At 46.1% G+C, this 27,676-nt stretch overlaps 2 protein-coding genes across 5 annotated transcripts; one reads left to right on the top strand and one right to left on the bottom strand.

Moving 5' to 3' along the window:
- Window positions 1–143: 143 nt before the first annotated feature.
- On the bottom strand, window positions 144–21,923 carry VPS52 (VPS52 subunit of GARP complex). 4 transcript variants are annotated; one of them, XM_070584363.1, is made up of 20 exons: window positions 21,483–21,923; window positions 20,577–20,661; window positions 20,377–20,429; window positions 20,115–20,190; window positions 19,875–19,942; window positions 19,405–19,580; window positions 18,870–19,020; window positions 18,491–18,591; window positions 18,250–18,382; window positions 18,047–18,104; window positions 17,550–17,683; window positions 16,947–17,102; window positions 16,340–16,458; window positions 15,941–16,064; window positions 15,557–15,652; window positions 15,332–15,439; window positions 15,057–15,122; window positions 1,350–1,461; window positions 1,025–1,143; window positions 144–852 (listed from the first exon to the last, which is right to left on the bottom strand). In XM_070584363.1, exons 1-20 carry the CDS (start codon window positions 21,570–21,572, stop codon window positions 706–708), a joined length of 2,172 nt encoding a protein of 723 aa, XP_070440464.1. In that variant the 5' UTR covers window positions 21,573–21,923; the 3' UTR covers window positions 144–705. The 4 variants fall into 4 exon arrangements, with proteins under 4 accessions (XP_070440464.1, XP_070440465.1, XP_070440466.1 ...); XM_070584364.1 differs by having other exon boundaries at window positions 20,115–20,263; window positions 21,483–21,826; XM_070584365.1 differs by having other exon boundaries at window positions 20,115–20,241; window positions 21,483–21,795.
- On the top strand, window positions 21,895–27,095 carry RPS18 (ribosomal protein S18). Its single transcript, XM_008543725.2, has 6 exons — window positions 21,895–22,018; window positions 22,498–22,596; window positions 26,122–26,208; window positions 26,289–26,390; window positions 26,752–26,843; window positions 26,979–27,095. The coding sequence occupies exons 1-6, from the start codon at window positions 22,016–22,018 to the stop codon at window positions 27,052–27,054; spliced, it is 459 nt and encodes a 152-aa protein (XP_008541947.1). The 5' UTR covers window positions 21,895–22,015; the 3' UTR covers window positions 27,055–27,095.
- The last annotated feature ends 581 nt before the right edge of the window (window positions 27,096–27,676 follow it).

Raw genomic sequence — 27,676 nt, forward strand, 5'->3', positions numbered from 1 at the left:
AGGTTACTATCCGCACCCCTTCTTACTGGACACCCACCAGCAGGGATGTAAGCCCAGGAGGCAGTCAGGGAAGGTGACCCTGGAGCTGAGACGGGGCTCCTTGAAGGCCCCAGAGGAAGGAGAAAGGAAATGAGAGAAGCGTGTTATGTCATATTAAATATTTATTGTTTTCTGCAGACTGACCTTGGAGTAACTCTCAAGCCAGGAGGGGACTGGTTAGTGTTCAAGTTGCTGAGATCTTAGGTCAAAAAGCTACAGAAATCACTTTGACTGAAAAAAAAAACGACTTAGAGGCATTCTCCCCTTGCCACCAATTCCAAGAAATGAGGCTTCACACCTCAGAACACGGGTGACAAGAGTTGAGTGAACCAGAGACTGAGGCAGTGAAGGTTTTACTGGGGGAAGAGCAGAGCCTTGGAGGTTGGGGCCGGGGGGGGTGGTGCAAAATCGGGAAAATGAAAAAGGTCGTTTTGGAAGCCCAGGGGGAAGTGGTCCTGGGAAACCTAAAGACACTGGGAGATTCAGAAAGCCAAGTGGATCCAGCTTATCCTGATGAGGTAGGGTCCTGGGAATGAAGGCAGGGTGAGGCACGTCAAGGACCCAGGAGGAAGGGGAGAACTGGAAGAAGGACCCCAGGTGAAGAAGGGTATGGGGTGGGGTACAGGAGTCCATGGAGAGGGCTGGTGGATCCGAGGGTCCAGCACATCAGAAGTTGGGCTTGTGCTTCTTGAGCTCCACCATAAGGTGGTGAATGTTGATGAGCTCAGCCCGGGCAGGGAGGGCTCGGAGCTGGGGCTGCGACAGCACCCGGTGGAAGCGATGATAGAGCTGGATCAGCTGGGTCAGCGCTCCCTGGTTGGAGAAAGTCATGGAGGGATCAGACTGTGGGGTGACACTGCTGATGATTAGGAATCAGGTTAGGGCTCGACCAGAACTTTCAAGGGTCACTTGGATGATGCTGAGCTGGGGGTAAAAAATTAGTGATGGGGTGGGATGGGAGTGGGGGCTGGGAGTTGCAGGTCACCTGGATGATACTGGTTCCATTTCTGAAGTTGGTGAAACTCCGCATTACGTCCTGACTCAGAGACTCCACCGATGATTTCCAGGAACTACCAAAGCCACGGATCAGCTGAGTAACCCGGGCTGATGGCAGGAGGAAAGAGAGAGTGTCAGAGAGGGACTAGGCTGGGTGATCTTCATCCCCACTACGTCCTCCCCAAGGCACAGCCAGCCTCACCATCCAACTCTTCTTTCCTGCTCTGCCCCCTCCCCACGTAATCTGCATCCTCACATTTTTCTTTCCCACTCACCTTATCACTGAGCCCAGCACTACCACACCGCCCTCATACCTTCTTCCCCTCGAAGTCGCTCAGCCTGTCCACGCTCAATCAAAGACTCAGCCTCCTTCACAAATGCCACCAGACCCCCAAAAGGAGGAGACAGCAACTCTTCAATGAATTCCTGGAGAAACACACACACACATATACACAGGGTTGAGTGTCCTGGTGTCAGTAGATTTTCCTACTTCTGGCATTATGACTGACTAGATCCTGAGAATACTCCCAAAGCAAAACAGCTAAACTCTGAAAACGTCATATATTTTAAGACACTGCTGGTCTCATAAGAGGTAGGGGAAATCTCCAAGGATCCCCCTCCTCAAAAAAACAAAACTAAAAGCAAAAGAAAACCCAACTAAACTTGAGCTGGGAACACAGCAACAAGAAATTGGGGTCAGGACTGGAACCAGACGGGTGAGCAGCTGGGAGAGGCAGGGCTACCAGAAGGCAAACGGCCATGACAACTCTGCTAGCTGGAAACTGAGCCCAATGCCAGCCCTGAGTGGGGAAGCTGAGCCTGGTCTCTGGTGAGAGCCTCAAAGAGGTGCCGATGTAGACCCAGGTGGATAGCATCTTTCAGCTACTGCAAAAGCAGAGACAAATCCTCTCTGAAGGAAAATATCTCAACGCCAATTTAGGCCCATATGACTCCCCCTGATTAAGATCAAACGATGAACTCAAAGATACCAGACACAAAAGAAAGTGAGCTACCACAAAAGTCAGTATAGACAATAAGCAATGGCCAGAGACCTCCAAAGACTGCCAACATTAGAACTGTCAGATCCATAGCAGGTGTACATTCCATATGAAATGTTTAAAGAAGTTAAAGATACAGACACGAAGATGACTAATTAACAAGATTCAGAATGGACAGACTTGAAACAAAATGGAATTTTTTAGAAAGGATTTAAAAACAATAAATTTTTTAAATTTGAAAAAGTTAGGCTAAATAGCAGATCAGAAATACTTCAAGAATGATACAGTGAATTGGAATTTATAATTGAAGAAATGACTCAGAATGCAGCACAGACAGATAAGGAGATGGAAAATTTTGAGATGTTGAGAGGTACAGAAATCTAATTAATGGATCTAGGCAGTGACCATTGACGGCTACTGAGAAAGAGAGAGCCCAGAAGACAGTATGTGGCCCCGATGGAAGTACACACCACCACCTCTCAAATATCCTTGTAAAAAAAGTCAAATTGGAATCTGATCAAGCCTTTCCACCTAACTAAACATTTATGGGAAAAGAGGAAGAGTGTAGCCACACCATGGAAGGCAGTCAGTAAAATCCAGACTTTGGGAAGAAGAAAAATGATCCCAAATAATTAATTGAGTTTTAAAAAGGAATGGTGAACAAACAAACTGGGAAGCATGGAAACCCAAATAAATAGTATCACTATAAAATAGCAACAATTATGGGGCCGGCCCAGTGGCACAGAAGTTAAGTGTGCATACTCCACTTTGGCAGCCCAGGGTTCGCTGGTTTGGAGCCTGGATGCAGACGTGGCACTGTTTGGCAATCATGCTGTGGTAGGCATCTCACACATAAAGTGGAGGAAGATGGGCATGGATGTTAGCTCAGGACCAGCCTTCCTTTAAAAAAAAAAAAAGCAACAATTAAAAGTACAACAGAAATAAAATATTGGTCAATAATTAGCATGGAAGGCAGAAGGAGGAGGGGCAATTGGAACATTAAAACATTTAAAATGCTTTAAAGTCCACATACTGTTTGAGAGAGTGGTTAAGTTTAGATGTTAAGCAAATATGCAAGGTAAAATTTAAAGGACAAATTCTAAAAGAATGGAGTACAAAATCCAAACAATTAGAGAGAGGGAAAATAATGTAGTAAAAAAAGCAAACAGAGGCAAAAAGCACAAAAGACACCAAACAAACTAGAGATGGTAGCAAAAAGTCCAAATCTCACACTAATCATAATCAACATAAATGCATTGAAGCCATAAGTTAAAAGGCAGAGATAATTCAATTGGATTTTTAAAAATTCCAGCTATATGCTATTTACAAAAGACTTAAAACGTGAAAACACAAAAAGGCTGAAAGTAAAATAATGGAAATAAATTAGCAGGCAGATATTAACCAAAGTAAACCTGGCAGAGCTATGTTAATATCAGACATAACAGGCTCTAAGATAAAATTATTAGGGCTAAAGTGGGACATTATATAGTGACAAATACTTCAAGTCACCAGTAAGATCTAACAATTCTAAACTTTTAAGAATTAAGATAAAATAAGCTGAAACTATATAAAGCAAAATTTGGTGGAACTGCAGGAAAAAGTGACAAATCTTCAAAGTATCTCTCAACTATTGACAAGTAGACAAAAAATGATCAGTAAAGATATAGATGATGTGACCAACACAATTAAAAAGCTCGATCTCCACACCTGACAATTAAAGAACACACATGGAACATTTACAAACATTCACATGATCACGTACTGGCCATAAGCAAATCTAAACAAATTTCAAAGACTCAGTACTCAACTTGAAGTCAGCAATTCCAAAAGTCCCATGCACCCCAATGTTCATTGCAGCATTATTTACAATAGCCAAGACGTGGAAGCAACCTAAGTGCCATCAACAGATGATTGGATAAAGAAGATGTGGTACATATATACAATGGAATACTACTCAGCCATAAAAAAGAACAAAATCGTCCCATTTGCAACAACGTGGATGGACCTTGAGGGAATTATGTTACGTGAAATAAGCCAGATAGAGAAGGACAATCTCTGTATGACTCCACTCATATGAGGAATTTAAACACGTGGACAAAGAGAACAGATTAGTGGCTACCAGGGGAAAGGTGGGGGGGGGGGCACTAAGGGTGAAGGGGTGCACCTGCAACACGACTGACAGACAATAATGTACAACTGAAATTTCACAAGATTGTAACCTATCAACTCAATAAAAAATAAAAAGAATCAGTACTCAAAAAAACACATTCTCCATCTACAATGCAATTAAGTTAGACATTAATGACAAAAAGATAAGTGAGAAAACTACTTTGGGAAATTTTAAAACACTCCTCCAAAAATGTCAAGGATCAAAGAAGAAATAATAAACCATAAAAATTCTTAGAATGATAATAAAAATGCTACATATTCAAACCTACAGAATTCAATAAAAGCAGTACTTAGAGGTAATTTCACAGTTTTAAATCTTTCCAGATACTTTCCTGGCAAGTTCTATGAAACTTTCAAAGAAGAGATCGTTTCAAGGCAGGATCCAAGATGGCGCCGTGAGTAGTCCTCTTTGTCTCTCGCCCTTCGAGTCTACAATTATTTGGACACTTATCGCTTGACAAAGGATATCCAGACAGCATCTCAGGACGTCTGAGACACCCCACGCGACTATACATCGGAAGGCGGACGGACTTTCCTCCGGGAGGATGTGGAAATAGGTGAAAACTCTCCGACCCCGACGAGCAGCCTAGTACCCGCAAGCGGCTTTCTTCCAACGGACGCTCCCAGAGGATCTACACACATCTAGGGCAGGAGCGAGCACACAACAGAGGAGCGACGGTGGAAACAGGTGACCAGAACCCTACCTAAACCCCCCGCAATTACTCCTAAACGCAGAGGGAAACTTTGGAGTTGCACACCTGAGCCCGCGGGGAGAGTCTCTCCCCGCCATTGGCGGGGAGACCCAGCCTGGTGTTCGCGGCACCCGGAGGGTCCCAGAGAGAGTCGCTGAGGGTACGGAGGTCTCCCAGCTGCCGTTGCCCGCCCTGTGGGACTAGGGATTGCCGGAGATCTCGGAGAGGACCGGGGCTGGGGGAACTTTCAAAGGCCGGTTCTGCGACCCGGAGGGGAAGCGCCGGAGCTCCGCCCGGGCAGCAGACAAAACTCTCTGTCTGCCATTAGCAGAGGGGCCACGTCCAGCATTCAGGGCTCCCGGGAGAGGCCCGGAGAGAAGCCCAGAGGGCGGGGCGACCCCCAGCTGCCGTTGCCCGCCCCGTGGGACTAGGGATAGCTGGAGATCTCGGAGAGGACTGGGGCTGGGGGGAGTTCCAGAGACCCAGCTTCGTAGCCTAGGGGGAAACCCTACAGGCTCACAGCAGCCTTAGGGAAAGCCTCTGCACAGCACCAGTAGAAGGCACCCAGCCGCCAGCCACAAGGCTGGAAGACCCCAGGGCAAAAGCAGCATAGCTAGGTGAACTAACCACAGACTGTAGAAGATGCCAATAGCTCTCCTGCGACCCATAGAGGACAAGTGAGATTTTGTGGGTGCGGACAGCAACGGAGTGACAAATATAAGTGATCCCACCCCTGGCCGCTGGAAAAGCCCATAACACCGTTGCAGACCCCAAGGAGAGAGCACATCTAGGTGGGCTGCAACAGTAGGCACCAGCAGCCTGAAGCCCCCCGTGATGGCCCCCACGGCAGAGGAGGGAATCCAAAGGGCCACTGTGGCTACGAGGAGGGGCCCAGGCCCAGTTAGCAACTGCGGACAGGGTTCCTGGTTGGTGCAGTATAAACAGCTGCTCCCCCACCGCAGCAGCTGAAACAAGTGAAAGGAGCAACTAAACTCTATCTCCATGCGGAGGCACAAATCAACAACATCAAGCAATATGAAAAAATACATTAAATCTCCAGAACAGAAAGAAAGTAACAAATACACAGAAAACAATCCCAAAGAAAATGAGATATATAACCTAAATGATGATGACTTCAAAACAGCCATCATTAAAATTCTCAATGAGTTAAGAGAGAGTTCTGACCGACAACTCAACAAGTTCAGGAGCTATGTCACAAAAGAGTTTGATACGATAAAGAAGAACCAAACAGAAATATTGGAAATGAAGAACACAATAGAGGAGATTAAGAAAAATCTAGATGCTCTGAACAGTAGGGCCGATAATATGGAGGAAAGAATTAGCAATTTGGAAGATGGCAATATAGAATTGCTGCAGGCAGAGGAGGAGAGAGAAGCAAGACTAAAAAGAAATGAAGAAACTCTCCGAGAATTATCAGACACAATTAGGAGATGCAACGTAAGGATTATAGGTATACCAGAGGGAGAAGAGAAGGAGAAAGGGGCAGAAAGCCTATTCAAAGAAATAATGGCTGAGAACTTCCCAAATCTGGTGAGGGAGATGGATCTTCAGGTGACAGAAGCCAATAGATCTCCAAACTTTATCAATGCAAGAAGACCAACTCCACGCCATATAGTAGTGAAGCTAGCAAAAGTCAACGACAAGGAGAAAATACTAAGGACAGCCAGGCTAAAGAAACTAACCTACAAAGGAACCCCCATCAGGCTATCAGCAGATTTCTCAGCAGAAACTTTACAGGCTAGAAGAGAGTGGAATGATATATTCAAAAATCTGAAGGACAAAAATCTACAGCCGAGAATTCTCTACCCAGGGAAAATATCCTTCAAATACGATGGAGAAATAAAAACTTTCGCAGATAAACAAAAATTAAGGGAGTTCATTGCCACAAAACCTCCTCTTCAGGAAATCCTCAGGAAAACCCTCATTCCTGAAAAATCCAAAAAAGGAAAGGGGCTACAAAACCAAGAGCAGAGGAGATAAGTAGAAGGACAACAACAGAGAGTAGCAGCTCTACATCAGAACAGATTAAACCATGGGACGAGAAACAAAGGAAACTGAAGAAAACCGGAAAACAAGACACAAAATGGTAGTGGTAGGCCCCCACGTCTCAATAATCACTCTAAATGTAAATGGATTGAACTCCCCAATCAAAAGACACAGAGTGGCAGGATGGATCAAAGAACAAGATCCAACAATATGCTGCCTCCAGGAAACACACCTCAGCCCCAAAGACAAACACAGACTCAGAGTGAAGGGATGGAGAACAATACTCCAAGCTAATAATGAACAAAAGAAAGCAGGTGTCGCTATACTAATATCAGACAAGGTAGATTTCAAAGCAAAACAGATAAAGAAAGATAAAGAGGGACAGTATATAATGATAAAAGGGACTCTCCACCAAGAAGACATAACACTTATAAATATATACGCACCCAACACAGGAGCACCAAAATTTGTAAAGCAACTCTTAATAGAACTAAAAGAAGACATCAACAACAATACAATAATAGTAGGGGACCTCAACACACCATTAACACCAATGGACAGAACATCCAGACAGAAAATCAACAAGGAAATAATAGAATTAAATGAAAAATTAGACCAGATGGACTTAATAGATATATATAGAACACTTCATCCAAAAACAGCAGGTTACACATTCTTCTCAAGTGCACATGGAACATTCTCAAGGATTGACCATATTTTGGGAACCAAAGCAAACATCAGTAAATACAAGAGAGTTGAAATAATATCAAGCATCTTTTCTGATCATAATGCTATTAAACTAGAAATCAACTACAAGAAAAAAGCAGAGAAAGGTGCAAAAATGTGGAGACTAAACAACACGCTTCTCAACAAACAATGGATCATTGAAGAAATTAAAGAAGAAATCAAATTTTATCTGGAGACTAATGAAAATGAGAACACGACATACCAAATCATTTGGGATGCAGCAAAAGCAGTCCTAAGAGGGAAATTCATCGCAATACAGGCTCACCTCACTAAACAAGAAAAAGCTCACATAAGCAACCTCAAACGACAGCTAACAGAACTATAAAAAGAAGAACAAACAAAGCCCAGAGTCAGTAGAAGGAGGGAAATAATAAAAATAAGAGCAGAAATAAACGATATTGAAAAAAGACAATAGAAAGGATCAATAAAACAAAGAGTTGGTTCTTCTAAAGAATTAACAAAATTGACAAACCCCTAGCCAGACTCACCAAGAAAAGAAGAGAGAAATCGCAAATTAATAAAATTAGGAATGAGAGAGGAGAAATCACAACAGATACCAATGAAATACAAGAGATCATAAGAGAATACTATGAAAAACTATATGCCAACAAATTGAACAACCTGGAAGAAATGGACAAATTCCTAGACTCCTACAATCTCCCCAAACTGAATCAGGAAGAAATGGAGAATCTGAATAGGCCAATCACAAGTAAGGAAATAGAAACGGTAATCAAAAACCTCCCCAAAAATAAGAGTCCAGGACCAGACGGCTTCTCTGGAGAATTCTACCAAACATTCAAAGAAGACTTAATACCTATTCTCCTCAAACTGTTCCAGAAAATTGAGAAAGATGGAGAACTCCCTAACACATTCTATGAAGCCAACATCACCCTGATCCCCAAACCTGACAAGGACAACACAAAGAAGGAGAACTACAGGCCGATATCACTGATGAACATAGATGCAAAAATCCTCAACAAAATTTTGGCAAACCGATTACAGCAATACATCAAAAAGATTATACACCATGATCAAGTGGGATTTATACCAGGGACACAGGGATGGTTCAACATCTGCAAGTCAATCAACGTGATACACTACATCAACAAAATGAAAAACAAAAACCACATGATCATCTCAATAGATGCAGAGAAAGCATTCGACAAGATCCAACACCCATTTATGATAAAAACCCTCAGTAAAATGGGTGTAGAAGGAAGGTACCTCAACATAATAAAGGCCATGTATGATAGACCCACAGCCAACATCATACTCAATGGACAAAAACTGAAAGCCATCCCTCTGAGGACAGGAACAAGACAAGGGTGCCCACTTTCACCACTCCTATTCAACATAGTACTGGAGGTGCTGGCCAGAGCAATTCAGCAGGAAAAAGAAATAAAAGGAATCCAAATAGGTAACGAAGAAGTAAAACTCTCGCTGTTTGCAGACGACATGATCTTATATATAGAAAACCCCAAAGAAACCACAGAAAAACTATTAGAAATAATCAACAACTACAGCAAAGTAGCAGGGTATAAAATTAACGTGCATAAATCAGTAGCATTTCTATACACTAACAATGAACTAACAGAAAAGAACTCAAGAACTCAATCCCATTCACAATCACAACGAAAAGAATAAAATACCTTGGGATAAACTTAACCAAGGAAGTGAAGGATCTATACAATGAAAACTACAAGACTTTCTTGAAAGAAATTGACGATGACATAAAGAGATGGAAAGACATTCCTTGCACATGGTTTGGAAGAATAAACATAGTTAAAATGTCCATACTACCTAAAGCAATATACAGATTCAATGCTATCCCAATCAGAATCCCAAGAACATTCTTCACAGATATTGAACAAACAATCCTAAAATTCATATGGGGCAACAAAAGACCGCGAATTGCTAAAGCAATCCTGAGCAAGAAAAACAAAGCCGGCGGAATCACAATCCCCGATTTCAAAACATACTACAAAGCTACAGTGATCAAAACAGCATGGTACTGGTACAAAAACAGGTCCACAGATCAATGGAACAGAATTGAAAGCCCAGAGATAAAACCACACATCTATGGACAGCTAATCTTCGACAAAGGAGCAGAGGGCCTACAATGGAGAAAAGAAAGTCTCTTCAACAAATGGTGCTGGGAAAACTGGACAGCCACATGCAAAAGATTGAAAATTGACCAGTCTTTTTCACCACACACCAAAATAAACTCAAAATGGATCAAAGACCTAAAGATTAGGCCTGAGACAATAAGTCTTTTGGAAGAGAATATAGGCAGTACACTCTTTGACATCAGTTTCAAAAGTATCTTTTCGGACACTGTAACTCCTCAGTTGAGGGAAACAATAGAAAGAATAAACAAATGGGACTTCATCAGACTAAAGAGCTTCTTCAAGGCAAGGGAAAACAGGATTGAAACAAAAAAACAGCTCGCTAATTGGGAAAAAATATTCACAAGCCACTTATCCGACAAAGGGTTAATCTCCATAATATACAAAGAACTCACACTGCTTAACAACAAAAAAACAAACAACCCGATCAAAAAATGGGCAGAGGACATGAACAGACATTTCTCAAAAGAAGATATGAATATGGCCAATAGACACATGAAAAGATGTTCATCATCGCTAATCATCAGGGAAATGCAAATCAAAACTACACTAAGATATCACCTTACACCCGTTAGATTGGCAAAAACATCCAAAACCAAGAGTGACAAATGTTGGAGAGGTTGTGGAGAAAAAGGAACCCTCATACACTGTTGGTGGGAATGCAAACTGGTACAGCCACTATGGAAAACAGTATGGAGATTTCTCAAAAAGTTAAAAATAGAAATACCCTATGACCCAGCCCATCCCATTACTGGGTATCTATCCTAAGAACCTGATATCAGAAATCTCAAGAGTCCGTTGCACCCCTATGTTCATCGCAGCATTATTTACAATAGCCAAGACGTGGAACCAGCCTACATGCCCAGAAACTGATGATTGGATAAAGAAGATGTGGTATATATACACAATGGAATACTACTCAGCCATAAAAAAAGACAAAATTGGCCCATTCACAACAACGTGGATGGACCTCGAGGGTATTATGTTAAGCGAAATAAGCCAGTCAGAGAAAGACGAGCTCTATATGACTCCACTCATAGGTGGAAATTAGTATATTGATAAGGAGATCTGATCGGTGGTTACCAGGGAAAAGGGGAGGTGGGGGGAGGGCACAGAGGGGGAAGTGGTGTACCCACAACATGACTAACAAAAATGTACAACTGAAATCTCACAAGGTTGTAATCTATCATAACATTAATAAAAAATAGAAAAAAAAATCTGAAAAAAAAAAGAAATAACCCAATTAAAAAATGGAAAAAAAAAAAAAAAAAAGAAGAGATCGTTTCAATCTTAAACTCTTTCAGAATAAAAAGAAAGAGGGAATACTTCCTTCCCACGTCCTTCTACGAAGCCAGTATCACTTTGGTACCAAGACCACTCAAGGACAGTACAATAAAAGAAAATCACAGGCCAATCTCACCTATGCAGAGAAGCAAAAATTCTAAGTGAATCAGACCAAACCCAGAATGGTCTAACATTCTAAAATCTACAAATGTCATACACCACATAATAGATTAAAAAAATAAACTATGTGATTACCTCAACAGTTGCAGAAAAAGCACACATTCTTCATTAAAAATTCAATACCCATTCATGTATTTAAAAAATAATAACTCTTGGGGCCACCTCCGCGGCCTAGTGGTTAAGTTCACGTGCTCCACTTGGGCAGCCCAGGGTTTCACTGGTTTGGATCCTGGGCACGGACCTAGCACCGCTCATCAAGCCACGCTGAGGCGGCGTCCCACATAGCACAACCAAAAGGACCCACAACTAGAATATACAACTATGTACCAGGGGGGCTTTGGGGAGAAGAAGAAGAAAAAAAAGAAGAATGGCAAGAGAGGTTAGCTCAGGTGCCAATCTTTAAAAAAATAAATAAAGAAAAAAAAATAATAACTCTTGGCATACTAGGGATTGAAAGGAATTTTCTTAACCTGATAAAGAGTACGTATAAAACACCTACAGCAACGTTACTCTTGACGGGGAAATGATGAAAGCCTTCCTTTTAAAATTAGGAAAAGACAGGGGTTCTCACTATTACCACTTGTACAACTATTCAGCTTTGTACTGGGGGTCCTAGCCGTGCAGTAAGAGAATAAAGACATGAGCAATTAAAGACACAGAGATCAGAAAGGAAGAACTGAAACTGTCATAACTCATAGATGATGAATGCCTACGTGGAAACACACACAAATCTCCAGAAATATTATTAAAAATAACCATTTAGGAAGATGGCTGGCTATATGGTCAATATACAAAAATCAATAGCATTTCTATACACCAATTCAAACATCAAGAAAATATCTTTTTAAAAAGATAATATTTAAGTAACAACAGTTTATTTAAAGGACAAATTCTAAAAGAATAGAGTAGAAAATCCAAACAATTAGACAGAAAAAAATGTAGTCGTAATTCCTAATATTATTCCTAGTAATTATTTCTAAATAAATGCAGATTTATTCCTAGTAGAAATAACTACATAGTAACTCCTAGCACACTAGGGATTAAAAGGAATTTTCTTAACCTGATAAAGGGCATCTACAAAAAAACCTAGAGCTACATTACTCTGAATGGGGAGAAAGACATTCCTTTTAAAATCAAGAACAGGATAAGATTCTCACTATGACCCTTCTGTTCAACCATTCAAGATCGTCATAGAGGTCGAGCCAGAAGAGAAAAATCAAAGACATAAAAAATTAAAGGCAAAGGATTAGAAGGGATTTATTTATGGGGCCGTCCCGTGGCCGAGTGGTTAAGTTCGCACGATCCACTGTGGCGGCCCAGGGTTTCCCCGGTTAGAATCCTGGGCGCCGACATGGCAATGCTTGTCAAGCTCTGCTGAGGCAGCGTCCCACATGCCACAACTAGAAGGACCCACAACTAAAAATACACAACTATGTGCCGAGGGGCCTTGGGGAGAAAAAGGAAAAATAAAATCTTTTTAGAAAAAGAAAGGATTTATTTATTCCTAATAGGACTAAATCTACATATTACACCTACCTAGAAATAACTCTAACAATAGATTTGCAATGTCTTTGTGCTGAAAATCGTAAAAGGTTATCAAAAGACATTAAAGAATATCTTAAAAAATGGAGAAGGAGCCCTTGTTTATGGACAGGAAGTTTCAACATCATAAAGTGTCAATTCTTCCAAATTGATCAACGCAATTCCAATCAAAATCCTTAATATTTTCTTTAAATGTTAAAACTTACAAGCTGATTGTAAAATGTATATGAAAAGTCAAAAGGCCATTAACACACAAGATACTGATGAAAAAACAAGGTAGGAGAATTTGCCTTATGTATTGATCAACAGAATAGAACAGAGGGCAAGACGCACATCTTTGTGGAGTTTTGCTATATGACAGAGACAGCACCGTTTTCAAGTGCTGTCAAGATCAAGTGCGAAAAGAAAGGGATTTTTCTGGGGGCCAGCTCCGTGGCTGAGTGGTTAAGTTCACATGCTCTGCTGTGGTGGCCCAGGGTTTTGCTGGTTCGAATCCTGGGCGCGGACATGGCACCACTCATCAAGCCATGCTGAGGCAGCATCCCACATGCCACAACTAGAAGGACCCACAACTAAGAATATACAACTATATACCGGGGGGGGTGGGGGAGGGCTTTGGGGAGAAAAAGGAAAAAATTAAAAAAATCTTGAAAAGAAAAGAAAGGGATTTTCTGTAAATAGTTCTGGGCCAATCATTATTCATATAAAAAAATAAAATTAGATTCCTTCCTCACATCATACACAAAAAATCAATTCTAGGTGAATTTAGAACTTAAAAGGAAAAAGCAAAATTCTACAATATTAAGAAAAAAATGTAGGGGCCAGCCCCGTAGCCGAAGTTCGAGCACTCCGCTTCTCAGCGGCCCAGGGTTTCGCCAGTTCAGATCCAGGGTGCAGACATGGCACCGCTCATCAGGCCACATTGAGGCGGTGTCCCACATGCCACAACTAAAAGGACCTGCAACTAAGATATACAACTATGTACTGGGGGGATTTGGGGAGATGAAGCAGGAAGGAAAAAAAAGAAAGTTGGCAATAGTTGTTAGCTCAGGTGCCAATCTTTAAAAAAAAAAAAAAGAAAAAAATGTAGTATAATATTTTGCTGACCCTGGGGTAATAAAGAATTTCTTAAACAAGACACAAAAATAAAGACTAATAAATTTAATCATATCACAATTAGGAATTTCTGATTTCTGTTCATCAAAAGACAACATAAAAAAAGTAAGAAGATAAAACACATACTGAAAGATATCTATATAATCAACAAAAGACTAGTAAGTAGAACATAACATAAAGAGCTGTTATAAATCAAAAAGAAAAACACAACCCAATTTTTAAGAGGTCAAATGCTACGACATTTTATAGAAAAGAAAAATTTGTATGACTACATAACATTTGAAATGATGCCCAATCTCATTAGTAATCAGGAAAATGCAAATCAAGACCCCAATGAGATACCTACCAGAATGGCAAAGACAGTCTGATACTATCACATGTTGGAGAAAATATGGCTGGATGAGAATTCTTACATATTGCAGATATGGAATAAACTGATACAACCACTTAGGAAAACAATTTGCCACACTTGTCTCAAACAGTTGAATCCTGGCAAAACCTATATAAGCAGCAAGCCCACTCCTACTTCCAAGAGAAACTTTCAGTAAAACTTACCTACCTCCATGTGTGCTAAAAGACGTAAGTGTTCCTAAAACAATTCTCACAGTAACCAAAAACTAGAAACAATACAAGTGTCCACTTACAGGAGAATATATGTTATAGTCACACAATGTAACACTACAGAGCAGTGAAAATGAATGAGCTACAGCCATATGTCATAACATGATGATACTGGAAAACTTATGCACGAAAAAATCCTGTGATTCTGTCTTTATGACACTCAAAAACAAACTAACTAATTATTATTTTGGCATACCTATAGCTATATTTTTAAAAGCAAGAGCATGATAAACAGTCCATTTAGGTCAAGAGATGCCTCGATGTGAGAGGCAGGGAGATGGGGTGAGAAAGAATTCATATTCTGATGTAGATTATTGCCAAGGCATGTGGTAGGATCGTGGCTTTCCATATCATTAAAAAAATACAAAGAAAAAAATATAGACCAATAGTGACAGCGCATTGTGAACCAAGAGTTCTAATAATTCCAACTCTGTGCACCTAAAGTCCATTAACCGCCTCTCCCTACACACACGCTCGCACACGCACTGAACTGAAAACAGCACACGAGACTGGCCCTTTCTTCTTCCCCACACCCCCACCTGTGTCCGAGCATTGAGCAGTTGCTGGAAACTCTCAACCTCTTTGCTGTCATCTGCAGCCCGCTCCTAAGGGAAGACAAAGGGACATCTCAAGTTCAGGGAAAAGCAGTCCTTCCCTCCACGTGTCCGTACTGTGCCCGACGCTGTGCCCGACTCCACAAAGAAAACACTGAACGAGACCAACATGATCTCTGCCCTCATGGAGCTAACAGAGCAGCAGGGGAAGCTGAATCCTCTGGGTAGTACCGGAGACAGGGAGAAGGGGTGTCTGTTACCATCAGCACACCCAGCATCATGTCGTAGTTGTTGATCAGAAACACAAGCTGCTCCTTCCTTGAGGAGAACTCAGCTGCCACTCGGAGGACAAAATTCTCCACTTCCACCTGAAAAAGATGAAAGGAAATGGTGACATGAGAAGACAAGAGCATGTGGCCCGTCCTCACGCTGCGGCCCGCTGTGGCAGCCCTGCTGCTGGGCAGTCTCCCCTGCCCTACCCTCACCTGTAGCTGTCCCAGCAGCTGCATCGTCCGTTCGTTGGGAATTGTCTGATTGATGCTGACAAGAGCAGAGGAGAACTCCGCATACCGACGTGTGATCTGGGAGAAAGAAAGCAGGATGAAAAGTCACAGTAACTCCCTGGCCCAACCAACACAACCTCCCGACTCCCTTGGAGCTGGGCAACCAACCGCTGTGCCTCCCACCTCCGGTCCCTCCCAACAGCACCCAACCCACCCTGAGTTTGACCACGCTCCTAGACTGCCCCTCACACAGGGTGGTTACATATCCAGCCAGGCCCACGACACAACCATGAACCTGGCCAACCCCCACGGCGAAGCTCAGACCCTGCCTTCCAGGAACCCCGTTGTTACCCTGCCCCCCCTCACATAGTGGGGCCGAGTATCCAGTCCCCCAAGGCGCTGAGGGTCAGTGCTTCGGACACTCTGGACGTTCATCTCCAGGATCAACTCAAATCGTGGCCACAGCAGGGCAAGCACCTGTTCCCAGTACCTGTGGGCTTAATCAGGATCAGAGATCAGCTGGCAAGAAATGTCAGGGTGGTGAGGGTGGTGGAGTGTGTGTGTGGAAAACTGATGTAGGGCTGATGGCTGGTGGAGGTAGGAGCAGGCGCGAGAGGTGCATCAGAAAGCAGTGGGACTGCCTCCAGGCAGATGAATGGGAATAAGGGTCAATGGTACCAGGTTGTGTGAACCCAAGGGTCAGGGCAAGGTTGTGTAAGACCAAGAGTTCAAGGAAGGGGGCATCAAGGACTAGAACTCAGTGACCTGTCCAGGGCGGGAACATCCCTCTTAGCTGCAATATTGCGGAATCGGAGGACAATGTGGATACAGAGAAAAACAGCAATGGCATCATAGCAGTCAGCGAGATAGGACTCCAGGTGTTTCTGTAATTTAAGAACAGGCAAAGGATTGAAAGAGAATGTTACTTTATCGTTCCCAGTGGCTATGGACAAAGGGGATGCTCCTTTGGGGATGTGGCACAGGGAGGGAGGGAGGAAGAGAGGGGGGGAGGAAATCTAAAAAGGAACTGTCCCCTCCTTCCCTGTCCACTGGCCACTCGGATCGTCCCGCTGCCTTGCTCACCAGGATCTATGATCGCAAGCCTATCATAGCAGAATTCAGGGCTGAGCACCAAGGTTTAGGGGCCCCTCAGTTTTCAGGCGCTATTGCCTGGGTGTGGATCAGCAGTGGGGGTAGTCTCGGGGATCCCAAGCTTTGAGAGTTTCATGGAGAGTCACACTGTGAGTACGAGGCTTACACATTTTAAATGAGAGGGTCCTGGTTTCAGTACCACCAGAGCTATGACCCCCTCATGGTACCCATGGGGACTGAGGACACAGAGGCCTAAGAGCGCAGGAGCTGCAGATCTTACCAGGGTCATGGTGAGCGTCCGGCCCATGACGGCATGGAAGAGGTCGTGTGCAGCTGGGCCAGACACAACAAAGAATTCACAGATGAAAAGATATTCACGGCAGGAATTGTCCAGGAGGGCATAGTGCTGGCTGCGGAAGAGGGCCTCGAATGGATACTAGAAGGGGAGGGGTAAAGAAGAGAGACAGAAGGGATGGACCCAACACTGCCTCCCCGTGGATATGGCTGGAAAATGAGCAAAGCTGGGTCAGGAGGGCCCAGCAGACTCTTCCCACCTAACCCAAGTGCAGGCTGTGAAAGAGCATCCGGAATGCATACTGAAGAGGTGGGGGGAAGGCGCACAAGAGAGGAGCCCACCCACACCTGCTGTTGCTGCTCCTGCATCCACCTCCACCCTGCCTCATGACATGTCACGCCCCTCAGCCAGTCTCTCCCCTCTGTACGCCCTTGAGTCAGTGGTCCCAACGCTTTCACGTCACAGAACAGCAGGGTGACAGAAGGCCAGCCAGGTCTACAGGGACTGATCCAGGGGCCTGCAGGGTGGGAAGGTTCCCAGGCCCATGCTCAGAGTCCCCTAATGACCGAACCTTGCTCCTCCTCTTACCCTCTGGTCTCCCCGCTGGGCGGTGTGGGGCACCAGGATGGGGGCCTCCAGTTCAGTGGGGGAGATGACAGAGCCACGGGTCCCCAGGGTGAAGATGGTGTTCCTACTGCGAAGGGATGGCTTCGAGAAGAATCGTGATGGGTCAGAGTCAGGGAAAACAGTAAGATCACAACTGTGACCTAAGATCAAAGACTCAGTACCCCCAGGGACCCCAGGCAGCCAGACACAGCCTAGATGTCCCCTTTCCCAGTACTGGGGCCCCACTCCACCTGCCATTTGTGACTGGGTTTTGGGGAGCCTCCACACCCAATGATACGAGATGCAAAATTATGTGTCAAAACGACCTGTGCCTTCTTCTGGGGAGGGAAGCCATAGCCTTCATCATATTTTCAAAGCTCTTGGTCCCACAGAAAACGTAAGCAACAGTGCCCTGGAGGCTGAAGCCAGAAGCCCCGTCCCTCCAGGCCTAACATGAGGGTGTCTCGGCTCTAGGATATCTTTCTTCGCCGTGTCTTCCACACCCATTAGATCATCCTTCTCAGCGACTTCCTCATACTAGACACAACAGAAAAGAGAACTGGTAAGCATCTCTTCCCACGGCGCCACAAAAAAATTTCTTTTAACACTGCGCCTCTGGCCCAGCCGTGGTCCCTCTTCCCAGCCCAGGTGCCCACGAGCGCCTCTCCGTCTTTGGCCTCACCTGCACCTTCATGAGCCGCCCCAGGTAGGAGCGGTAGTAAGACACGTAGATCTTGCTCAGCGTCTCCACGTATTCATCCCTCATCTCCTTGGCTGTGGCTCGTTCATTGCCCAGCAGGAACTGGTAGAAGAACCTGGAAGGGACAGGGACCCATCAGTCTCCTCCCCTGCCCAAGAACCAAGACAGCACACTGGCTGCCAGAAGCTCAGAGGCCACCCCGAGCCCTTCTTCAAGAGGTGACCTGTACTTCAGCAGGGCCGTCTGGGGGATCTGATAGTTGGTCATGGGTTTTCTGAAGGAATAAATCTTCTGAAGGATGAACTCCCGGATCTTCGTCACTGCCTAGACGTGGGGGACCAAACACAGGGCATGAGGCTGCAACCGTCTTACCGTTTGGGAGGCACTGTGGGGAGTGACAAATGTTAAATACGGGAGGAGGAAGGGCGGAGAATCCCTCTTCACTATCTTAAGATTTTTCAGGGGAACCCAGAGATGGGAGGTGCAGGCAGGGTGAAGTCCTTAGGGACAGGCTACCATGAGCTCTGCCAGGGAAATCCAGGGTGAGGGTCTCAGGTAGGCTGGTTCTAGTAGATTCCAGAGTATCCACCTCCACCCCCTACCTTGACCCGGAGCCGGTCGAGCACGCCTCTGACATCTGCGCAGGCAGCGGTGCCTCTGGCCTCCTGCTCTCGGACTGCGGCTGCCTTGGCGTCCAGCTCCTGCAGCTGCTCCAGGAACCTGGGCTCTGTCACTGGCGCCTCCAGAATTGCCCTGAATAGCAGGCAGAGGTGGGTGGGCTGGGTTAGGAGGGAGACCCAGACATCTCTAGACTCCAAACCATACCCCCTACATTCAGCCTCTGCTCCTCTCCCTTCTCACACTGTATCATAGTCAGGACATAGGTACAAAGTTTTCTGTTCCTGGACCCCCTCCATAAGCCTTGGACCCCCTCACTACATGCCTGACCCTGGAGGATTCCTAATCTTTGACACCTTAAAGCATGCATCAGGGTTAGAAAGAGTTGTCAACCCACTCATCAGTTTCTGGAAGGCACTTGATGACCTGGAGCCAGGAGACCCATGTGGTGAGTAGGGTAAGCCACGCCAGCCCAGCTACCTGCCATAGACATTGTGGTCCTTCAAACTGCTGACTCACGTGACCAGAGCAGAGGGCACCACGAGACCATCGACAAGCTCCCCAAGTTTCCCCCGAACTGCCTGGCGGTTTCGAAGCCGAATGTTCATGGCTCCTGACTGTTCCTGTAGTGTCCGGATCTCAGAGCTGATGGAGCTGAGGTCACTCTGAAAAGCTCCCAACATCTGCTCCATGCGCTGGGGGGGAGGGCAGAAGATGTTGCTGGAGCACCGCAAGTGGGCCACCTAAGTTTCCTCGTGAAGTCTCCAGTATCTATCAGTCCATGACGGTAGCGGGTGATGAGGGAAGAGGTACCCCAAAGGTCACCAGCAAATAACATTAGTTACGGCAGTAACAACAAAAAAGGCTATTGAGGTCACCCTGAAAGTGACTGTAACTGTCCCCACCTGAGGCTGATGACCTAAAAAATGGCACCCGAGACCACGATCCGGTTCAGAGGGACTAGGGGGTCACAGGTCACGGTTACTAACCTCAAGGACAGCATCACAGGCTGTGATCTGGTTGTGCAGCGATGCTATGTTCTCACTCTCTTGGATATCTGACCCACAAAAAGTCAAGGGGCCTCACCGTGAAGATGGAGCTCCCCAGACCTGCAGGACCTCTCCAAGTTCTCCCTGAGGTGACAGCAACCTCAGAGAAAAGACGTCAACACCATGTCCCCCAAAATCCCCACTTTAATAACAACCCCCTTTCCCTCTGCTGGAGGATACAATCTCGAATGGATTTCTGTTCAATCTGCTGTAACTCCAGCTCAACCTGCTTTGAATAGTGACGGAGATCCACACCCTGGGAGAACGTAAACACGACAGGTCAGGAGGAAGTCGCGGTGAAGGGACACTGGAACAGAATCAACGGAGGACTAGAGGATAAGATACCAAGGTGACAATATAAGAGGCAAGAGACCGTTTTGTTTTTCTTTTCTGTGAGGGGAGGGTAGGTGGAGGGGCAGATTAGTATAGTGGAAAGCCTCACCGTTTTAAGAGCCTCCTTTACTAACTCATCCTCCAGATTTGCCTGAATGTGAACTGGAAATAGAAGTTTATCATAAGGGTCCAGCTCCACAGCTCCCCCTCCCCACCCTGAACATCTGCACGCGAATCCCCGCCTTTTTACGTCAGGCCCCCACGCCTCTCAGATGACAGGCACTGCATCCACCCCGGGCCGTCACTTACCGTCCACTTCATCCAGGATGAATTCATCAGAGGTGATGTCCAACTCTCCAAGTTGCAATGGCTCCTGAAGACCAGGACCACTCCCCTGGAGAGGGGCAGGTTAATGGGAGAGGATACAGGGAGAGAGGGGGAGAACAAAACATAATGGGATAATCCCCAATCCTTCAAGGGTGGGGGGACTTTTACTGGGGAGCCATAGGTACCGAGCCAAAAAATTCCAAGTGTCTCCCATTGTACCCAATCTACTACATGGGGTTGATGGGGAGGAAATATGACAAGGAGACAGGCAACCCACGAAGAGTGGAGGTGTCCGAATGAGGAAAATTAGGAGATGCAGAAGACAGAGCAGAGCCTGCAGTCGAATTTAGGATGCCCAGATTCCTGCTATCTTAGGTGTTCTATCACACTCTCTCTGGGGAGCCCCAGCCTCTCTAGAAATGTCAGCTAACACACAGCGTTTCCCTGCATGTCAAGTACCCTCTAACATTTACTCATTCATCTAATCCTAACCGACAACCTTCTTCACCTTATAACTGTGGAAAGTGATGGCCCAGAGAGGCTGGTTAACAGGCCCAAGGACACACAGCGTGTAAGTGGCAGAACTGGAATTAGAACGCAGGCAACCTGGCTCCAGAGGGCACGTTCTAAACCTTTACACTACACTGCTTCTCTATTCTCCCCCAAAATCTGGGGGTTAATTGAATTGTGCCCTGGAACCTGAGTCTCAGCCATTCTGGTCCCCGCTCAGGCTCAAGTCCGATGACAGGGAGAGGTATGGGGAGCCAAACCAGGTATCATCACTGGCAGCAACCGAGCTCCCAACAGTGTCCTGAACCCAGCCCAGGCCTTTCTGACGCGAGGACGACTGGACGAGACCCCGGAGGAGAAGGAGCCCCGCGTTCTCACCAGTGGGCCCTCCTCCTCCTCCATATCCGAGGCCCCGGCCCGCAACACCAGCTCCCGGGCAGCCGCCGCCATCGTCGCAGCGGCGGCCATTCCGCGCAGCCTCACTTCCGGCAGCTGTCAGTCCGGCGAGTCGGTTCCCGGGAGAGGAACTACAAGTCCTAGAGCGTTTTGCACAGCGCGAAGTCGTTCCCAGATATTTGAGTTAAAGGATTTGACTCCAGCTCTCCCCTTTCAGCTCTAACCACTTCATCCAAGTGCAAATGGGAATTGGACGTCTAAAGCACAATCTCTCCCCGGAACCTTCGCTGCTCTCACAGCCAAGATCTCTACGAACTGTAAAGAGGGATCGTACCGGAAGTTGTGACTCCCAATTCAGACTCTCAAAAGAAGAGTCGGCTCGCACACAAGCAGTTTCCGGAAGCGCTGCACCAGGATCGCCCCGCCTCTTCCGCCTTGTAGCTATATAAGGCTTTTACGTCACTTCCGTTCTCTCTTCCACAGGAGGCCTACACGCCGCCGCTGGGTCCGCCGCCATGGTAAGACTGAGATCTGTACGGGGATCCGGCAACATCGGAACCGGGGCAGGGAAAGTCTGCTATCAGGTGGCCGAAAACGCCCTATTCTGGGGGCCTGCAACCTTCTGTGTGGAGCCTTGGGTCGCGTCCCTGAGGACGGACGACTAAAGACATCCAGTTCTGGGGAGTGGGGCCTGAGGAAGAGTCCCTCCCCGGGCGCTCGGAAGCCGCGAAAAGCTTGGGCGTGCACGGGGACCTCCGGCCTCCGCCACTCAGAGTGTACGTTTGGGAACGAGCAGGAGACTTGCCCCCTCCCAGAGGTTGCATTTTCCGTAGCCTGAACCCTTCGTGTCGCTGCTGTCTGCAGGACCGTAGTTTGCCGTGTTGTGAAAACCTGAAGGGGAGTCGTTGCCCCCAGTGTGACAAGCTTAACGCTCCTGTTTGAGGTTACGGTTTGATGGTAGTTCACGGTATCTGATTTCTCCCCCGATCTCTGTCAGTCTCTAGTGATCCCTGAGAAGTTCCAGCACATCTTGCGAGTACTCAACACCAACATCGATGGGCGGCGGAAGATAGCCTTCGCCATCACTGCCATTAAGGTAAAGTATGGTAAGGAGCAGGGACTGTAAGTGGAACTTGGGTTGTTAGGACCTAAGCCGTAAGTGAGGCAAGGTAGAGGAAACGTAGTCCAAACCGGGCGAAGAAACCCCAAGAATGGTTGAGGCAGCGACTAAACCTCTTAAACGCTTAGCACGTTTACCCCAAAGCTGAGTAGTGAAAGCCAGGGAATCGTCTCAGGTCAAGCCAAAATATTTCACCTAGGGGGTGGGGAGTGGGTTTGGTTGTCCGCCTGAATTTGCTGCAGTTTTCCTGGACCGTCAGCTGTCAAGTCAGTTTGTGAGATCCATTGTAGGTTTGGGTTCTGCCCCACCCCCATCACATCAGCAACCCTTCTTGTGAAATTTATGTAATTGTTCGTCTTGAGGGGTGAGCAGAAATGCCAGCAGATTCCAAGCGTGGGGGAACCTGTAACTGGGAGGTGGGAGGGTGTCACTACATCAGGAGCAGGATGTTTACTCAGCTGCCAAAGGTGAAAGTCTCTGCCCCCTCCAGTGGCAGAGCGACTAGGACTTGTGTGAATTAACTTGGTGAATACAAGCTTGGATATCCCCCTTCACCAACCTGATGAACACCTGGTCTTCCAGATGGAGACGTTATTCCACCCCACCCCCCCAGTCAGTACGTGTGATTAGTTGTGGAAATGGCTGAATGTCTTCCTTCCCTGCTCGTGTGTGTGCACTCTGCCTGTGTGGTTCACAATCCCCAACTTCCGGTGTGTGACAGGTGCCCATTCAGTGTTAGGGAATGGGTGTTACTAGGGATACTGTCGCCTGGTTTCAAGGAATTTAAAGGAAACTGATAAATATTTTATAGATAGTTTAGAGCTAAATCCTACCTTTGACTTAGAAGATTGATCAGATCCCTTTGATTTTTCAATCTATATGGCAGGAAGCACAGCTTTCCTTTGTTCTTAAATGGTGTATAAGATTGCTTTTGCAGTTCTGAAAGTAGTGAGGCAGTGTAAAATACAGTGCCTTTTTCAGGGGTTGCTGTAAGACTTAAGTGAGGTAGTGAATATAAAAGACCAGCCTGGTTAATGGGATGCTTCTGTTAAGCCCTTCCTCTCTACCTCTTTGAAGTTAACTGGTTTTGTATTTGTTACTTTAGTTAAATATGTCATAAGCTTTGTAGTCAACTTAAAACAATTTACTCAGAGCAGCTTCTGGTACTTCGTGAGCATGAGTGTTGTGATAAGAAGACTCCTGCGATCCTGGTGCCCTGCTTATCACAGGGAAAGTTTATTCCTAGAGATAGATACCTGAGTGCTGAGGTTTTTGCTGATTGCATGGAGAGCCAGCAATTGCAGCAGCTCTTCCTCTGGTGAGAGAACTAAAGTGTGGAGGTGGTCTTTTGTTAAGGATACGGTATGGGAGGTGATACTTGGAAATTGGAAGAAAGTTGGGGGAGGGGGTTCCTCAAAAGATGCAGTTAAAAAGTTAGGTTAATTGGCCAGAGAAGGGTGAAGAATGGAATGGAAGTAGACACAAGCAGAAGAGGGCTTTCTTTAGAGGTAATACAGATCCTGCAAGGTTATTCTTTTTGCCATGATCTCTTCCTCGTCGTTTTGTTTCCACTTGTAAACTTGGTGTGAGTATTCTTTGAGGCTGGCTGGTGTTCTGCCCTTGCTGTAAACCAGGGTGGTCCCTGCTGTCTGGATTATTTGGAAACATGGGAGGAGGGGGTTGGAGTTGGTCACAATGACTAGAAGGTACCTCCTGGCCTTGTTTATAAGGGACTCTTGTCCTGCCAAAATGCCAGTGCCACCATGAGTAACATTGCTCTAAATACTCTTAGAGAGTAATATTAAGTTGGTATCAACTCATCTATATATATAAACGGTCCAGACCCTTGGACTATGAAGATGAGAAAGTAATGGCTCCCTGTAGTGCACTCTTATGGATGGGGCAGAGAAAAGTGGGTCAGGGGATCTAACTTACGAAGTTGTCTAGCCGATATCTAGAGTCAGTTGCTAAACAAAGTATATATCTCCAAATAGTGTTTCATCTATAAATAGTTAAATTTGAGAGAGACCTTACTGTCTTCTGAGTCAACCGATAATTTGATTTCCTAGGTCCCGTTCTTATTTCTAGGAAATACCATCTGTTTTAGTTTCCTGGGGCTGTTATAACAAGTTACCTTATTCTTATTGGCTTAAAACAGCAGAAGCTAGTTCTTAGTTCTGGAGGTCAAACATCCAAAGTCGAGGTGTCAGCAGGGCCGTGCTCCTGTGAAGGCTCTGGGAATCCTGTCCTGCGTCTTCTCTTCTGGTAGTTGCCAGCAGTCCTTGGCGTTCCTTGTCTTAGAGCCGCATTCCTCCAATCTCTCGCCTCTGTTATCACATGACTTCGTTCCCTTTGTGTCTTGTGTGTCCTCTCCTTTTATTGTAAGGATGCCAGTCACTGGATTTAGGGTACACTAATCCAGTGTGACCTCATTTTAACTAATTTTATTTGTAAAGACTATTTCCAGGTAAGGTCACATTCTGAGGTTCCAGATGGACATATATTGGGGGGTGGGGACACTATTAAACCCAGCACACCATCCTTCACTATCCAGATCTGTTTGGTTCATGAGTTCAGGTGGCAAGGAGTAGCAGTGCTGGTGTTGATATGATGCCACTAGTGAAAGCATTAGTTTCTTTTGAGTTTGATTTGGGCATTTAGCTCCCGAGGGCCTGGTCATCTCTGGGCACTAAGAAAATCAAGTTTGTGATCTTGGAAACTTTGATCATGGGGATATGGTGGTCTGACCAAAGAATCATGACCCTCAGGGACCCTGAGCAACTGACAGTCCTACCGCTTGCTCAACCCTGTTGGCTCAGAAGACCCTACTCTTGCTGCTTTGATGTTGCATCAGCTTTGAGAGCCAAGGCCCTTCGTCCTCCAGCAGGAAATTGGAAGGTGCCACTCTTGGGCGCTGCGACAGTGTCTAACAGCCAGCGTTTATTGACAGTTATGTATGCTAGGCAATGTGGAAAAGAAAAGATTCTGCTTTCAAGAAGTTATCTGCCACAAGTTCTCTGTTCATGGTCCAGCCCTACCCCTGAACAAAACTATTTTTCTTTTTCTTTTTTTTCTTTTTTTTTTGAGGAAGATTAGCCCCGAGCTAACTACTGCCAGTCCTCCTCTTTTTTTTTTGCTGAGGCAGCCTGGCCCTGAGCTAACATCGGTGCCCACCTTCCTCTACTTTATACGTCGGATGCTTTCCACAGCATGGCTTGCCACACGGTGCCATGTCCGCACCCGGGATCTGAACCGGCGAACCCTAGGCCGCCGAGAAGCGAAACGTGCGAACTTAACCACTGCGCCGAGGGGGCGGCTCCTATTTTTCTTTGTATTTAATGGTTAAGCTGCATATCTGGAAAAGGAGGTGGGGCAGGGGTGATCCAGAAAGTATGAAGCACAGTTACTGTAGGCCCTATTTTTGTATGCTTTTGGAGTAGGGGCTGTGAATTTAGGAAATCAGAAAAATCTGACTCAAACCCAATTCCAAAACCTCCTCAGGGTGTGGGGCGAAGATATGCTCACGTGGTGTTGAGGAAAGCAGACATCGACCTCACCAAGAGGGCAGGAGAGCTCACTGAGGATGAGGTGAGCACAGGGAACGGGGCTTGGGTTGGGCCTGCCTCAGAAGGGGGGCATGTGGATCTGATCCTTGTCCTGCCTGCCAGGTGGAACGTGTGATCACCATTATGCAGAATCCACGCCAGTACAAGATCCCAGACTGGTTCTTGAACAGACAGAAGGACGTGAAGGATGGAAAATACAGCCAGGTATGGATTGAGATGGGAGAGATTAGAAAAATGGAAGGTGGAGTGTCCACCTGGAATTGGTCATAGGCGGTCGGGGTTAAAACCGACATCCCGGGGCTGGCCCCGTGGCCGAGTGGTTAAGTTCGCCCGCTCCACTGCAGGCGGCCCAGTGTTTCGTTGGTTCGAATCCTGGGCGCGGGCATGGCACTGCTCATCAAGCCACGCTGAGGCAGCGTCCCACGTGCCACAACTAGAAGGACCCACAACGAAGAATATACAGCTATGTACCAGGGGGCTTTGGGGAGAAAAAGGGAAAAAAATAAAATCTTTAAAAAAAAAAAAACAAAAAACCGACATCCCTCCTTTTGTCTCCCAAATCCAGGTCTTGGCCAATGGTCTGGACAACAAGCTCCGTGAAGACCTGGAGCGACTGAAGAAGATACGGGCCCACAGAGGGCTGCGCCACTTCTGGGGGTGAGTGGGTATGGGGGTCTCCTCTGCCTGCCTGCCTCTAGGACTCCCAGGGATTTCTCATGCTCTCTTGTCTCTCCCCAGATCTTTTCTTTGTATTATGTATGACTTGTGATCCTTTTCTTTTCTCACCTGCAGACTACGTGTCCGAGGTCAGCACACTAAGACCACAGGCCGCAGGGGCCGCACCGTGGGTGTGTCTAAGAAGAAATAAATCTGTAGGCTTTGTCTGTTAATAAATAGTTTATACAGCTATGGCTTCCTTCTTTGTGTTTCTCTCCATTCTTCTGGGGGCAGTGATAGGGAATGCTGTTACTCGGGCCCTGTTGGTTTTTCCCCTGTTAGCTGATGTCCCCACTCAACTGCCCAATCTGTTCTTGGTCTTGGTTAAAGCAATAGTGTTGCCACTCCCCACCCTGCCAAAAGCAGCCTTTCACCTACTGGTGCCCCACCCTCTAAGGTATGAGTGAGTTGCAACAGCCCGGAATGTTTCAGGACAACCAAATCCCCTGGGGTTGGTGCAGCAGGGTGGTGGTGTGTAGGTGGATGAGCCTAGGCTGCAGACGCTGGCGTGAGTTTTTGCAAGTCTTGATCGCAGTAGTCTCTAAATGATAGGGGTCTGCGTCTAGTCCGGAGGTCGGAACGTTGAGGCGATTCTAGTACAGATGCAACCCTCTAAATGAGCGCCGGTTTCCGTGACCCGGAAGAGCTGGGCTCCGCAAAGGGAGGTGGAACCCGAGCGAGTTCGGGGAGGGAGGTCCCTGTCCGTCCCGCTGCGCGGCGTTGGCGTTCGCCGGCTGCGGCCAAGACACGCTGGTCCAGTTCCGTCTCTGTCT

The sequence above is a fragment of the Equus przewalskii genome, chromosome 19, assembly GCF_037783145.1.
Source record: "Equus przewalskii isolate Varuska chromosome 19, EquPr2, whole genome shotgun sequence".
Taxonomy (NCBI): domain Eukaryota; kingdom Metazoa; phylum Chordata; class Mammalia; order Perissodactyla; family Equidae; genus Equus; species Equus przewalskii.